Consider the following 15,825-nt stretch of genomic DNA (forward strand, 5'->3'; position numbering starts at 1 on the left):
CAGGGAATGGCAGAAATCCAGAAAAACAAGGCAAAACAAAACCAAAACACAAATGCAAAAAGCAGAGCAGAAAACTTAGCTTTTGAGGAGCAGGAATCAGACTGGTCTCCTAGAATCCCTCTGAGAAATCACCAGCAAGGCAGAAGGGCGTCGGCTGCCTTATATCCAGTCAGCAATTCCAGTCACCCAGTCATCATCATTCTGCTCAGGTGCTTGGTAATCAGCCTCACTACCTTCCTTCACCAGAAGAGGGAGCTCATCAGACCTCAATGGTGAAGGGGAAAATGAACTCACAACAGATTTACATATTGTTGTAAATGGTATAAAAGATTGCCTTGTATTTTATTACGTCAGATAAAGTGATATGCCCATGGCCCGTGTGTGTGAGCAGTCTCTTTTGTCTCCAAGCGCTTGTAAATTAAGGGCGTAAAACTCCTAATCTGGACTCACTGGTGATCAAGCTTACCTGACTTTGGGTCAGAACAAAAAGCAGCTACGACAGTCATCATGACAACCAGAGGTCTCCAGCAGACCTCTATGGTTGTCATTGATGGATTGATATGAGTGCCGCCCAGTGGTCGGCACTCATAGCAAGTGACACTTCTGCTACACACAGGAGATCTGATCATCGCATCTGTGTAGCAGAGCAAATCAAAGTACTGCAGCTTTTAGTCTCCCATGGAGACAACTGACGTATGCAAAAAGAAAAAAAAGGTTTTAATCATATTTAAAAAATAAAATATAAAAGTTCAATTCACCCCCTTTCGCCCCATTCAAAATAAAACAATAAAAAAAAATTAAGCATACACATATTTGGTGTCGTCACATTCAGAATCGCCCATTCTATCAATATAAAAAAACGAATTAACCCCATCGCTAATTGGCGTAACGAGAAAAAAAAATTAAAAACTTCAAAATTACTTTTTTTGGTTGCCGCTACATTGCAATAAAATGCAATAACAGGCCATGTAAAGATCATATCTACAACAAAATGTATCAATAAAAATGTCAGCTCGATACTCAAAAAATAAGCCGTCACCAAGCTCAAGATCAGGTCTCGGAAAATGGCGCCTTTATTTTACCAAATTTGGGATTTTTTTAGACAAAAAAGAACCTAGACATGTTTGGTGTCTATTAACTTGTAATGACCTAGAGAATCACAATGGTAGGTCAGTTTTAGCATTTATCAACAACTGTGGAATTGCATTTTTTTTTTGCAATTTCACCGCACTTGGAATGTTTTCACGATCTCCAGTACCCAATATGTTAAAACCAATGGTGTTGTTCAAAGGCACAACTTGTCCTGCAAAAAAAAGCCCTCACATGGCCATATTGACAGAAAAGTAAAAAAGTTTTGGCTCTGGGAAGAAGGAGACCGAAAAACAAAAATGCAAAAACAAAAATACCTCTTGTTGTGAAGGGGTTAAGAATGATTCTACCTTCACCAAAGGTAAGCAATTTTGACACATTTGATCCATTTCATTAAAGGGGTAGTCCCTTCTCCAAGATCTTGTCCCAATATGTAGTAGGTGGAATAATAATAATATTAGCAGATACCTCCAATTAGAAACATAGTATAGTTTTCCTGATTCTCTATGTCTCTTTTCTTTCCTCATGTGCAGGTATTGCAGGACCTTAGGTATCAATGGTTAAGTCCACTGATAAAGTGATCATTAGCTAGTTGCTAGTGGTCGTAACCATAGATATTGAAGGTCCTGTAATGCCTGCATATGAGGAAAGAGACATAGCTAATCAAAAAAACTATACTACATTTCTAATTGGAGGTATTTGCTAATATTATTAGTATTACACAGAGCCGGCCCGAACGTATAGGCAAACTAGGCGGCCGCCTAGGGCGCCGACCCAAAGGGGGCGCCAGAGAAAAAATAGAAAAAATTATAAAAAATCTTTTCAAAAGGCAAAAAGTTTTAGGGATGGAAAGAAAAGTGTACATAAATTTTTTTACCATAAATTTAAAAGAAAAACCGTTGAGCTTCAATTTACGCACGGAAAGGAGGCGCTAAACTATGGACGTGAGTCGTTTGCATTGTCTGCTGACAGGTGTTTGATCCCGCGCGTTTATTTTGCTCCTAAGTTTTCAAATGTTGGCAAAGCAAACAACCAAAAATGCACACTTAGCACACACTACACTAAGGGGGCGCCCGAGAGAAAAAAATACGTATACTTAACCCTCCGTCAGGAACAATGGATCTGACAGGCGCAGCTCTTCTAATTTCATTTCTCCCTTCTCACCAGATTTTCAGGAAACCCCCTCCCTCTAGATAGTCTCCTGGCTCTAGCTGCTGTGTGAAACCTGATACCACAGTTGGTCTGCAGAGCTTCAGGAAGGAAGATATAGCTGTGCTGGCTTCTCAGGCTCATTGGTCCCGAACACATCACACTTTATAAGGTTGGTATTTAATGTTTTTAGTCATTACTATTGTAATGGCAACAATTTCGATAGAATCTGAAGTTGCTAAACAAATTAATCTCAGTGACTTAGTGTCATCCTTTAAAAAAAAAAAAAGGCAAGGAAACAAAAATTTTAATTACCTATGGTCGTTTTTGTTTTGTGTTACTGATTACTTTGTATATACACTCACTGGCCACTTTATTAGGTACACCATGCTAGTAAGGGGTTGGACCCCCTTTTGCCTTCAGAACTGCCTCAATTCTTCGTGGCAGAGATTCAACAAGGTGCTGGAAGCATTCCTCAGAGATTTTGGACCATATTGACATGATGGCATCACACAGTTGGCGCAGATTTGTCGGCTGCACATCCCTGATGCGAATCTCCCGTTCCACCACATCCCAAAGATGCTCTATTGGATTGAGATCTGGTGACTGAGGAGGCCATTTGAGTACAGTAAACTCATTGTCATGTTCAAGAAACCAATCTGAGATGATTCGAGCTTTATGACATGGCGCATTATCCTGCTGAAAGTAGCCATCAGATGTTGGGTACATTGTGGTCATAAAGGGATGGACATGGTCAGCAACAATACTCAGGTAGGCTGTGGCGTTGCAAAGATGCTCAATTGGTACCAAGGGGCCCAAAGAGTGCCCAGAAAAAATTCCCCACACCATGACACCACCACCACCAGCCTGAACCGTTGATACAAGGCAGGATGGATCCATGCTTTCATGTTGTTTACGCCAAATTCTGACCCTACCATCCGAATGTCGCAGCAGAAATCGAGACTCATCAGCCCAGGCAACGTTTTTCCAATCTTCTACTGTCCAATTTCGATGAGTTTGTGCAAATTGTAGCCTCAGTTTCCTGTTCTTAGCTGAGAAGAGTGGTACCCAGTGTGGTCTTCTGCTGCTGTAGCCCATCTGCCTCAAAGTTCGACGCACTGTGCGTTCAGAGATGCTCTTCTGCCTACCTTGGTTGTAACGGGTGGCAATTTGAGTCACTGTTGCCTTTCTATCAGCTCGAACCAGTCTGCCCATTCTCCTCTGACCTCTGGCATCAACATGGCATTTCCGGCCACAGAACTGCCGCTCACTGGATTTTTTTTCTTTTTCGGACCATTCTCTGTAAACCCTAGAGATGGTTGTGCGTGAAAATCCCAGTAGATCAGCAGTTTCTGAAATTCTCAGACCAGCCCTTCTGGCACCAACAATCATGCCACGTTCAAAGGCACTCAAATCACCTTTCTTCCCCATACTGATGCTCGGTTTGAACTGCAGGAGATTGTCTTGACCATGTCTACATGCCTAAATGCACTGAGTTGCCGCCATGTGATTGGCTGATTAGAAATTAAGTCTTAACACACAGTTGGACAGGTGTACCTAATAAAGTGGCCAGTGAGTGTATTTGTCCTATACAACTTCTCAGAAGATTAAAGAGTTAGGAGAGAGTTAATTAATGATTGTTGTTGTGGTTTATTTTGCTCCTAAATTTATATCCCAAGTTTTCATCTACTGCCAAGAATAGTAGGGGCGCAACAAAATAGTTTCGCCTAGGGCGCCGTAATCTCTCGGGCCGGCCCTGGTATTACACCTACTACATATTTGGATATAATCTTGGAGATGGTAATACCCTTAAAATACATGTCCACTGCCCTGCAACAAATGGACATCCACTCATGACTAAGTGGGAAAGAGAACTTGGCCTGTAATATGAGAAGGCATGTTGGGTCTCTCTTTGGTTCATCATTTCACAGTGCTCTCTTAGTATCGAAACAATGGAAGTAGCAAAAAAAGTTTTAAGTCGAATCTCTTCCATCAAAATGTGCATGAAGTCCAGATATACCCCTATAAACTCCTTCCGCAGATGCACAGAATCAGGCAACATTATAGGCATATGGTTGACATGTCACAGTAATAAGATGTGAGGTCTGTGTTAAATCTTATGTGCTCTCTTTTGAATGTGCTGGTCTCATGGAATCTCTGATCTTTAGAGTTGAGCGATACCGTCCGATACTTCAAAGTATCGGATCGGAATGGATCGGCCGATCTTAAAAAAAAGTATCGGTATCGCCGATTCCGATACCGGAAGTCCCATTCAAGTCTATGGGACTTCCGGTATCGGAATAAGAAAAATCCTGTTTTTCCCTTGTACAGCCTCTCTGGGGTCTGTACGGGCCTTTCGGGGGGCTGTGCCGGCCTGCCAGGGGGTCTGTGCAGGCTCCGGTGGTCTGTGCCGGCCTGCCGGGGGGCTGTGCAGGCTCCGGTGGTCTGTGCCGGCCTGCCGGGGGGCTGTGCCGGCCTGCCGGGGGGCTGTGCAGGCTCCGGGGGGCTGTGCCGGCCTGCCGGGGGGCTGTGCCGGCCTGCTGGGGGGCTGTGCAGGCTCCGGGGGGCTGTGCCGGCCTGCCGGGGGGCTGTGCAGGCTTCGGGGGTCTGTGCAGGCATCGTCCGATGGGACTACAAGTCCCATCGGGCGATGCCTGCTACCATGACAGTGATTGACACATTAGCCAATGATGGGACAGTAGTAGTCCCATCATCCGGCTAATGTGTTAAATGTTAAAAAAAAAAAAAAAAAAAATTACATGCTACATACATACAACATGCATACTACATACATGCTACATTCATACTACATACTACATACATGCTACATTCATACTACATATATACTACATGCAACATACATACTACATATATACTACATGCATGCAACATGCATACTACATATATACTACATGCATGCAACATACATACTACATGCTACATATATACTACATGCAACATACATACTACATATATACTACATACATACTGCATGCTACATATATACTACATGCATGCAACATGCATACTACATATATACTACATGCAACATACATACTACATATATACTACATACATACTGCATGCTACATATATACTACATGCATGCAACATGCATACTACATATATACTACATGCAACATGCATACTACATATATACTACATGCATGCAACATACATACTACATGCTACATATATACTACATGCAACATACATACTACATATATACTACATACATACTGCATGCTACATATATACTACATGCATGCAACATACATACTACATATATACTACATGCAACATACATACTACATATATACTACATACATACTGCATGCTACATATATACTACATGCATGCAACATGCATACTACATATATACTACATGCAACATGCATACTACATATATACTACATGCATGCAACATGCATACTACATATATACTACATGCAACATACATACTACATATATACATACATACTACATACATAACACATATATACTACATGCATGCTACATACATACTACATACATACTACATACATACTACATGCATGCTACATACATACTACATGCTACATACATACTACATACATACTACATACATACATACTACATACACTCACTGGCCACTTTATTAGGTACACCTGTCCAACTGTGTGTTAAGACTTAATTTCTAATCAGCCAATCACATGGCGGCAACTCAGTGCATTTAGGCATGTAGACATGGTCAAGACAATCTCCTGCAGTTCAAACCGAGCATCAGTATGGGGAAGAAAGGTGATTTGAGTGCCTTTGAACGTGGCATGATTGTTGGTGCCAGAAGGGCTGGTCTGAGAATTTCAGAAACTGCTGATCTACTGGGATTTTCACGCACAACCATCTCTAGGGTTTACAGAGAATGGTCCGAAAAAGAAAAAAAAAACAGTGAGCGGCAGTTCTGTGGCCGGAAATGCCTTGTTGATGCCAGAGGTCAGAGGAGAATGGGCAGACTGGTTCGAGCTGATTGAAAGGCAACAGTGACTCAAATTGCCACCCGTTACAACCAAGGTAGGCAGAAGAGCATCTCTGAACGCACAGTGCGTCGAACTTTGAGGCAGATGGGCTACAGCAGCAGAAGACCACACTGGGTACCACTCCTCTCAGCTAAGAACAGGAAACTGAGGCTACAATTTGCACAAGCTCATCGAAATTGGACAGTAGAAGATTGGAAAAACGTTGCCTGGTCTGATGAGTCTCGATTTCTGCTGCGACATTCGGATGGTAGGGTCAGAATTTGGCGTAAACAACATGAAAGCATGGATCCATCCTGCCTTGTATCAACGGTTCAGGCTGGTGGTGGTGGTGTCATGGTGTGGGGAATTTTTTCTTGGCACTCTTTGGGCCCCTTGGTACCAATTGAGCATCGTTGCAACGCCACAGCCTACCTGAGTATTGTTGCTGACCATGTCCATCCCTTTATTACCACAATGTACCCAACATCTGATGGCTACTTTCAGCAGGATAATGCGCCATGTCATAAAGCTCGAATCATCTCAGATTGGTTTCTTGAACATGACAATGAGTTCACTGTACTCAAATGGCCTCCTCAGTCACCAGATCTCAATCCAATAGAGCATCTTTGGGATGAGGTGGAACGGGAGATTCGCATCAGGGATGTGCAGCCGACAAATCTGCGCCAACTGTGTGATGCCATCATGTCAATATGGTCCAAAATCTCTGAGGAATGCTTCCAGCACCTTGTTGAATCTCTGCCACGAAGAATTGAGGCAGTTCTGAAGGCAAAAGGGGGTCCAACCCCTTACTAGCATGGTGTACCTAATAAAGTGGCCAGTGAGTGTATATACTACACACCGCGCATCATGATGACGTCAGGCTGTCAATCAACTGAACTTCCGATTCCGATGCCGACTTCCGATATTGAATAAATATCGGAAGTCGGTATCGGAATTCCGATACAGCAAGTATCGGCCGATACCCGATACTTGCGGTATCGGAATGCTCAACACTACTGATCTTTTATCTCCCTTGAACCTCGTTTGGCTTTCCAATGTTTTCTAGTGGTCCATTCGTGGGATAGTCCCGAAACCTGGTGCTTCTTCCATCCCTCCCGTTTTTGTTTTTTACATGTATTATATGCTATTTTGCACTTAAAGCATCACTGCCTCATTTGCTTTTGAAATCTCTATCAGACTATCCTGATTGACTTCAATATGTCCTGTCTGCTTCACTCTATACAAACCTTGGTGTGTTTTTTCACCATTTAATTTTTAAGTCAAGTTACCCCAGTATGCCTCAATTCTCAGAGGCCACTGGCAATATCACAACATATGAGGGTGGCACAGTGGCTCGGTGGTTAGCACTGTAGCCTTGCAGCGCTGGGGTCCTGGGTTCAAATCCCACCAAGGAAAACATCTGCAAGGAGTTTGTATGTTCTCCCCGTGTTTTGCGTGGGTTTCCTCCTGGTTCTCCGGTTTCCTCCCACACTCCAAAGACATATTGATAGGGAAATTAAATTGTGAGCCTCATCAGGGACAGTGCCAATAATGTATGTAAAGCACTGGGGAATTAATATATACTAATATAATATATACAGTATACTCTATATAAATGAGTAAAATTAATAAATGTTTCTCTATTAAGTGCATTTGACAACTTTCAGTGTCAAATCAGATATTCTACAGCTCAACTTTGACTTTATAAAACTTGTGAATGAATTTGCTATAGAATAACAAAACAAATTATACTCACCTTACCGATCCTCCGTGGCTCCAAAATTTATACTTTATTGGTATATCCCCAGCTTTTTTCCTGATCCAGTGATGCTGCTTTGAAATGACGTGAATGCTGAAGCCAATCACAGCTGTAGCTGTGGATCCACCTTGGAGATCACTGCTGAAGGTGGCAATTGGCTGCAGCAGTCACAAGTCAATGTCGATCCATCATCACTGATGCAGGAAAAACAGATTGCCCAATGACTAGAAAAATGTGAGAGCATATGAGCAGCAGATGTCATCCAAGAACAGTCTGATATACACCGACTCACAGAATGGAGAAGATGGAGAAATTAAGTTCTCCACCTTCTCGGCACCTGTGATCCAATTCTCACATGTTAGAGAAAAGGATCACAGTAAATTTACACTCGCCTCATGCTCGAGGCAGAGTTTGATCCAAGGGTCATTGGTATATAGCATCCGATTCTCTTGCATGAAGAATCATCGGATGCTCCTCACCAATGTGAGTCCTAAGAGTGGAGCTTGGAGGAAACCAACTGGTAACAATGATTTATTTCTTGTCTGAGACACTGAAGTCCGCAAATCTACACTCACTATTTACCATGTCGTATGCTACGAAATCAGAACGTTAATAATAAAAAAAAGCACCTGAAAGTAGAAAATAGGTCTGATCCCTAGAGCAAATTTCGGTTCCGAATACGATCAGAATCGAATATTGCTTTTGCAATATCCGTCGAACACAGCCGAACGTCATTAGAGTTAATGGGGGTAGAAATTACCGAATATGTTCTGAACCGATCATAAGACATACATTCAGCACGAATAGTGGTTGAATATGGCCCGAATATGTCAAAATCAGATTCAGAGACAAAATCCAAACAAATTTTCTCATCTCTACTGATCCCACTGTTATTCAGTAGAGAAGGAGCTGTATTCTGGAAGTGTAGACAGGATTAGGGCTTAACCAGTCGCCTTCCGCTGCCTATAAGAAAATACCATTAAATTTCTAACTCTTTATTACATTTACTTTAATGTGCCAGATATGGAACTAGTTCTTACCTGTATCTGTTACATGGCTTTTTACATGTTCGGTGTTGTTGAGGGTTGCAGATGTTGTATCAGTCACAGCTGTAAGCAAAAAGAAATAGATTTAAAGTTTGGTTTCAGAAACAAGCAAAAGGTTGGTAGATGCCATGTGCCACCAAACTAGACAGAGGTCCCATGGCATCTCAGTTAACATGCTCTAGACTTGTCAAGCTTAGTGTGCAGTTAGCATGCCACATTCACTTGGAGCCAGTCCAAGATAGCAGGAGTAGGACACACGCAACATATTAGCTACCAATCCACTATTCTCCCCTCCTGGTGGGCTCCTGAGACACATGGAAGAAGATGCCATGCATTTCTATCCTAATATTCTGAGCCGAGTTGACCAGGTCATAATCCATGAAAAAACAACATGTCTCTTCAGCCCTTGTGTGCATTTGTACCAAATTTATAAGAACCACCATGTTAGTATTAAAAGGGTGGTCCACACGTGACCCAACAATATCATGTCAACAACAGCACCAACATCACTGGAAGAACACCGCTGTGGGAGATGAATAACAATTGCTTTTATTTTAATTGGGTTCATGAATTGATTTAGCCGGGGTTGCACAATGGTGGACAAGCCCTCATCACATCATCAGCAGGGTATTATTCACTTTATGCAAAACACTACTGCATGGCACCAGAGAGAGCTTTAAGGCCCCTTTACATTTAGCGATGCACCAGCGATCCCGACAACGACACGACCTGGTCAGGATCGCTGGTGCATCTCTAAATGATCGCTAGTGAGCTGCCACACAGGCAGATCTCACAGCGATACAGCAGCGATACAGCGAACGATACTTACCTTTCAGACGCGGCAATCCTGACGTCCTCCCGTCCGCGCCCACATGTCGCTCGTCGGTGCCAGCAGGAAGCGCCCGACGAGAAATGGAGCTGCGCGATCACCAACAGACAGCGGGTTGGAGGTAAGTATCATGCATAGTGATATCGCTGCAGCGTTACCAAATCGGTGATGCTTTAGCGATATTGCTATGTGTAAAACCCCTTTTACTGTCAACTGAAAATTACAAGAGACATTTTTTCATGAGTAGCACCCGTAATTTATCATTTGTCCGCAGCTACCCCTGCTGTCAGTTGCATATGGTATATGTTAAGGGGTGTTTATACTGCGAGAAAATCGTGAACGAGTGTTGTTAAAAACTATTATATTGCTGCATAAACAGGCTGCCAATCACCCTATGAACGAGCAACACACTCGCTAATCTGGTGAAATTATCTTTTTGATCTTTTATGCAGAGTAAAAGATAATCGTTTCTGGGGGCGCATTGGTCTGTGTAAACAGGACTCACACTGCCGAGAACCATAGCAGCCTATGCGCACTAAGCAATCTAGTATAGATCTATACATCACTCAGTGTACATCATTTACTTTGGTTTGTCTTTATAAAGAGGCATTTAAATGTAGCCCGATTGGTAAAAGTTTACCGATCAACAGTCATATCTCGTGCCACTGGTCGGTTTGTGTGAATGGATCTTTACATTCTGCTCTGTGCACGGTCATTTCAAAGCATTAAGAAAATTTATAAATATAAAGAAAGGTAGAGAAATCTACCAAAAACTATTCCACAGTTGAGCTTTAGGTTGGAGTCACACACAACATATAAAAAAAAAAAAATCGGTCCGTTTTTCACGGACAAGAATCGCAAAAATGTTTCATGAACAGTGATCCATATGTCATCCGTGTGCAATGCGAGGATGCGATTTTCTCGCATCTAAGCATCCATGTGACATCCGTGTGACATCCGTTTTGCATCCATATTGCGAGATTTGCTTGCCAGCTAACAAAATGGACATATAATGGATCCTAATGACAGGTTAAAACAGAAATGAAAGAATAGATACATACACATAGAATATATACATATATATGCTATATATATATATATATTGAGACACATATATATATTTATAGTTCATAGAGTTCTACGCAGCATAATAGCCACTAAATCAATTGTTGGCTTCTGTAAAATCATTACAGAATCCAACATGATATGACACATGGTTAACATATAGTAAACTATGGCATATCAAAACCATTTATATATGTCAGTGTTTAATAAATTTATTAGTTTGTGTTAGGAAAAATTTGGAACTCTAGGGGTTAAATTTAAGGCTATAATCACGGAAAAAAATTGTGTAGGCCCCCGAAGTATTTTCTCTGCCAGAGGTAAAGCCAGTGACTGAGGGCAGATATTAATAGCCTAGGAAGGGACTATGGTTATTGCACCCCCCCGGATACAAACATCTGCCCCCAGCCAGCCCAGAAAAGGCGCATCTTACTGACTACCACTGATGTCACTGAGGCTGCGTCTAGTCCCCGGCCAACCTGAGGTGAACTCAGGAACGTGGGAAAAAGTTCAGAAACTTTCCCACGCTTATGAGTTCATCCCCGGTCAGCCAGGTAGCCTGCGCAGACATGATTTCATTCATTCTGCAGTGGTTTACAGCCGGGTCGATAGCATTAGCACCGGTCCCGGTTGTAAACTAGTTAACCCCTTGTGATGATTGCAGCGGGAGACCTGATTGAACTGCGGAGAGGTATGGATATTGTTGTTTTTTTATTTTAAATTTTTATTACAGGAGAACAATGGCTTCAGTTGGATTGGCAGCATAATAAATTTGGTCAAAAATGGTCAAAAACTGTGCATCATTATTTCATCAAAATAATTTTTAATTAATGTGTGTATGTCTTTTTAACCGTTTACTACTATTGGATTAATAATGGATAGGTGTCTTATTGACATCACTCCATTATTAACCTGGCTTAATGTCACTGGTGCGAGTCTGAGCTGCAAGTAAGACAGCACCCCGAGAAACCCCGAAACCCTTTACCCCTATACAGGGATCAGGAATTACAGCAGAGCCCAAGAGGTAGCTCCCTATGAGAGCAGCGGACCAGAGCAGAACGGTCACCAGGAAGGGATTAATAAACGGGATCGAAAGTGTAGTCAGGAGTCCAAGTCAAAACCGGGCGGGCAACAGAGGTATAAAATCGGCAGGCTGAAGAAGGGTCAAAAATCCAGGCTAAGGTCAGAGTAAAAAAACTAGGAGAGCAGCAAAAGTACAAAATCGGCAGGCTGTAGAAGGGTCAGAAATCCAGGCTAAGGTCAAAGTCAAAAATAGCAATTTAAACACTAGCACACTGGGGAAACCAAGACTATATCTGGCGGCCTGCAGGACAGGCTCCAAAGTATTTGAAGGATAAGGCTATCCCTCACAGGCTCAAAGCCTGATGACCTAATCTGGACCGCCCCCAGAACCAGGCCAGATGGCGATGCACCAACCCCTTCACCTCTGACAGAAGAACGAAGCCTGCACCCACCAGATGTCTGCACAGGGGCCCCTTCTCTGTCACCACCATCACCCACAGGAGAAACACGGCGATGCCCAATGACAGAGGCATGTGTCAAAGGAGCAGGACCACATGAGGACATAGCCCTCCTATCGCCAGCACCACCAGTCGAAGGAGTCCGGCGCCTCCCAGTGGCCGAAGCAGGAACACCAGCCCCCGAGTCTGATGGCGACGTAACAGTCCAGCGCCTCCCAGTTGCCGAGACAGGAACACCAGCCTCAGAGTCCGACAGCGACGTGACAGTACCCCCCTTCTAAGAGGGGCCTCCGGACCCTCAAAACCCAGTTTGTTGGGATGAAGGAGATGAAACTTCCTGATCAAACCCTTGGCATGAATGTTACTGGCAGGCACCCAGGACCTTTCCTCTAGACCGTAGCCCTTCCAGTGCACCAGATACTGCATGGATCCTCTCACTAAGCGGGAGACAAGGATTCCTTGTACTTCGTATTACAAGGCACCCCCGACCAAAACAGGAGGAGGAGGGCACTGGACAGGATGAATCGGAAAGCAGTACAATTTGAGAAGGGACTTATTGAATACATTAGACTGTTTAAATGTTTGAGGGAGTTTCAGACGAAAGGCTACTGGGTTAATCACCTCAATGATTTCATATGGGCCAATAAATCTGGGACCCAGTTTGGCAGACGGCACTTTAAGCTTAATATTCCTGGTAGAAAGCCAGACTTTGTCTCTAACTCCCAGGTGCGGGCCCTTGGAGCGCCTTCTATTAGCTGAAGAAGCTTGTCTAGCCTGAGCCCCTTTTAAGTTTACGTTGACCAGATAATTTTTAACTGATGTATGGATCTTTCTACCTCAGGGAGCTCTGACATCTTAGAAGAGAATGAACCAAAGCGTGGGTGCAGCCCATGATTACAGTAAAAAGGGGTAGTCTTGATGGACGCCTGTTACTGAGCATGGCAAACTCTGCTAACGGCAGGTGTTCCACCCAATCGGACTGATGCTCAGAGACATAACAATGGAGGTACTGTTCAAGTGCTTGGTTGGTGCGCTCGGTTTGACCATTGGTTTCAGGGTGATAGGCAGAGGAGAAGGACAATTCAATTCCAATTCATTTACAGAATGCCCTCCAAAATTTTGAAATGAACTGGGTACCCCTGTCGGACACAATATTCACAGTAGCACCATGCAGTCGTACAACATGAGTAATGAACAGTTTGCTCAGGGTCTCAGAATAAGGTAATCCAGACAGAGGAACAAAATGACTCTGCTTACTGAATCTATCCAACACCACCCAGATACCCGTCTTCCCTTCTGAGAGCGGTAAGTCAGTAATAAAGTCCATGGAGATATGAGTCCAAGGACCCTCATGGGTAGGCAAGGACTGGAGCCACCCGGCAGGGCAATTATGGGTAGACTTAGCACGGGCACAGGTTTCACAAGCCAGTACATAGTCCTTACAGTATAGTTGGCCACCAAAAATTCCTGTTTACAAGTCTGATGGTGTTTTTGATACCTGGATGCCCTGCAAGTACAGAATCACGCGATTCCTTCAGAACTTCAAGGCGGAATGTGGCCGAAACAAGCAATTTTTGGGGAGGAGCAGTGTCAGGGGCTTGTTCTGGGGATCTACGGATTTCTTCCAGAAGATCAAAAGACACAGCCGAAATAACAATCCCATTAGTTAATATTGGATTCAGATTCGGTTCAGAGTCCTCGACCTGTGAGGAGCAAAAACTTCGAGAAAGGGTATCAGCCCTTACATCCTTAGTACCTGGTCGGAAACTAATCACAAAATCAAATCTAGAGAAGAACAAGGACCAGCTTGCCTGTCTAGGATTCAGTCTTTTTGCTGACTCCAAGTAGGTCAGGTTCTTGTGGTCAGTAGTTACGGTAATCTTATGTTTGGCACCTTCGAGGAAGTGGCGCCATTCCTTGAAGGCCCATTTGATTGCCAGTAGTTCCCGATTACCTATATCATAATTCCTCTCGGTGGAAGAGAATTTTCGGGAAAAGAAGGCACATGGACGAAGTTGAGTGAGGGATGCAGTGCCTTGCGATAGCACTGCTCCTACTCCAACTTCAGAGGCATCTACCTCTACAATAAAGGGGCGGTCCAGATCAGGCTGAACCAATATCGGGTTAGAGGAGAAACATTCCTTTAACACAGAAAATGCATGAAGTGCTTTAGGCTTCCAGTTAACCACATCCACCCCGTTCCGAGTCAAATCAGTGAGCGGTTTGGCTATCTCAGAAAAACCTTTAATGAATTTACGATAGTAATTGGTGAAACCTAGAAATCGCTGCAGCGCCTTTAGAAATTCCTTATTGGTTTGGATCTTAGCAGGATCCATGTGAAACCCTTTAGCTGACACAATGTGTTGTGAGCTCATCTGTACATTCACCTTTTGTGTCCGAGGATCTCCCTCTGCTGGTGAAGGAAGGTAGTGAGGCTGATTTGGATGAAAGAAATCAAACACCTGATCAGGTGGATTGTGACTGGGTAACAGGAACTTCAGATTGAATATTAGGCAGCTGACGCCCTTCTGAGTGGCTGGTGATTTCTCTGCTGGATTCTTAGAGACCAGTCTGATTCCTGCTTCCCCAAGATAAGTTTTTGCTCTGCTATTGAACGTATTAGTTTTGGTTTTGTTCACCTTGTTTTTTGAGTTCAGCAATCCCCGGCCAGGGATGTTCTGGATTCTTATTCCTTGATCAGTGTTCTCTTTTGCTCTGCTTTCAGAATATTCTGAGTGCTGATATAGGGTTTTGTTGTGAGTTCATTTTCCCCTTCACTACTGATGCCCGAGGAACTCCCTCTTCTGGTGAAGAAAGGTAGTGAGCCTGATTGTCAAACACCTGGGGCTGATGATGATGACTGGCTGAGTGGAGTTAATGACTGGATATAAGGCTGCCGACGCCCTTCTGGCTTGCGGGTGATTTCTCTGTGGACTTCTAGGAAACCAGTCTGATTCCTGCTCATCTAAAGCTAAGATTTCTGCTTTGCCTTTTTGCATTAGTGTTTTGTTTTCCTTGCTTTTCTGGATTCTGCCATTCCCTGCTGGGGTGAGCTGAATCTCCTTTTGCCTGTTGCTCTGTCTTCAGAATATTCCTGAGTACTGACATAGCTTTTTTGAAGCCTAGCATCTTCAGGGCCTTTTTTACTGTCAGTTGGTTGGCTCTTATTTTCATAGGGTTTTTCACGGATTGCAGACAGCAGCCTTCCTGTCCTTTCCTATCTAACCTAGCGTGGGCCCCATCTTTGCTCAGTCTATCTTTCTGTCTGTGTTTTGTTCTTTCTTCTTGCTTCACCGTCATTATATGTGGGGGGCTGCCTTTTGCTTTGGGGTCTGCTCTGGGGCAGTTTAGATTTCCCTTTCTGTATTTAGGCTATGTAGTCCTCCGGCTGTGATCGAGGGGCCTAGGGCATCGT

At 43.5% G+C, this 15,825-nt stretch overlaps 1 protein-coding gene across 1 annotated transcript in view; it reads right to left on the reverse strand.

Moving 5' to 3' along the window:
* The window catches only part of LOC141100007 (uncharacterized), a 70,691-nt gene that overhangs the window by 36,596 nt on the left and 18,270 nt on the right, over nt 1-15,825 (reverse strand). Inside the window, exon 2 of the mRNA XM_073588176.1 lies at nt 9,033-9,101. Within this exon, the coding sequence (XP_073444277.1) occupies nt 9,033-9,101 (69 nt within the window). The remainder of the gene's footprint in view (nt 1-9,032; nt 9,102-15,825) is intronic.

This window comes from Dendrobates tinctorius, unplaced genomic scaffold (assembly GCF_039654945.1).
Source record: "Dendrobates tinctorius isolate UK_male_01 unplaced genomic scaffold, ASM3965494v1 ptg000103l, whole genome shotgun sequence".
NCBI classification, from domain to species: Eukaryota; Metazoa; Chordata; class Amphibia; order Anura; family Dendrobatidae; genus Dendrobates; species Dendrobates tinctorius.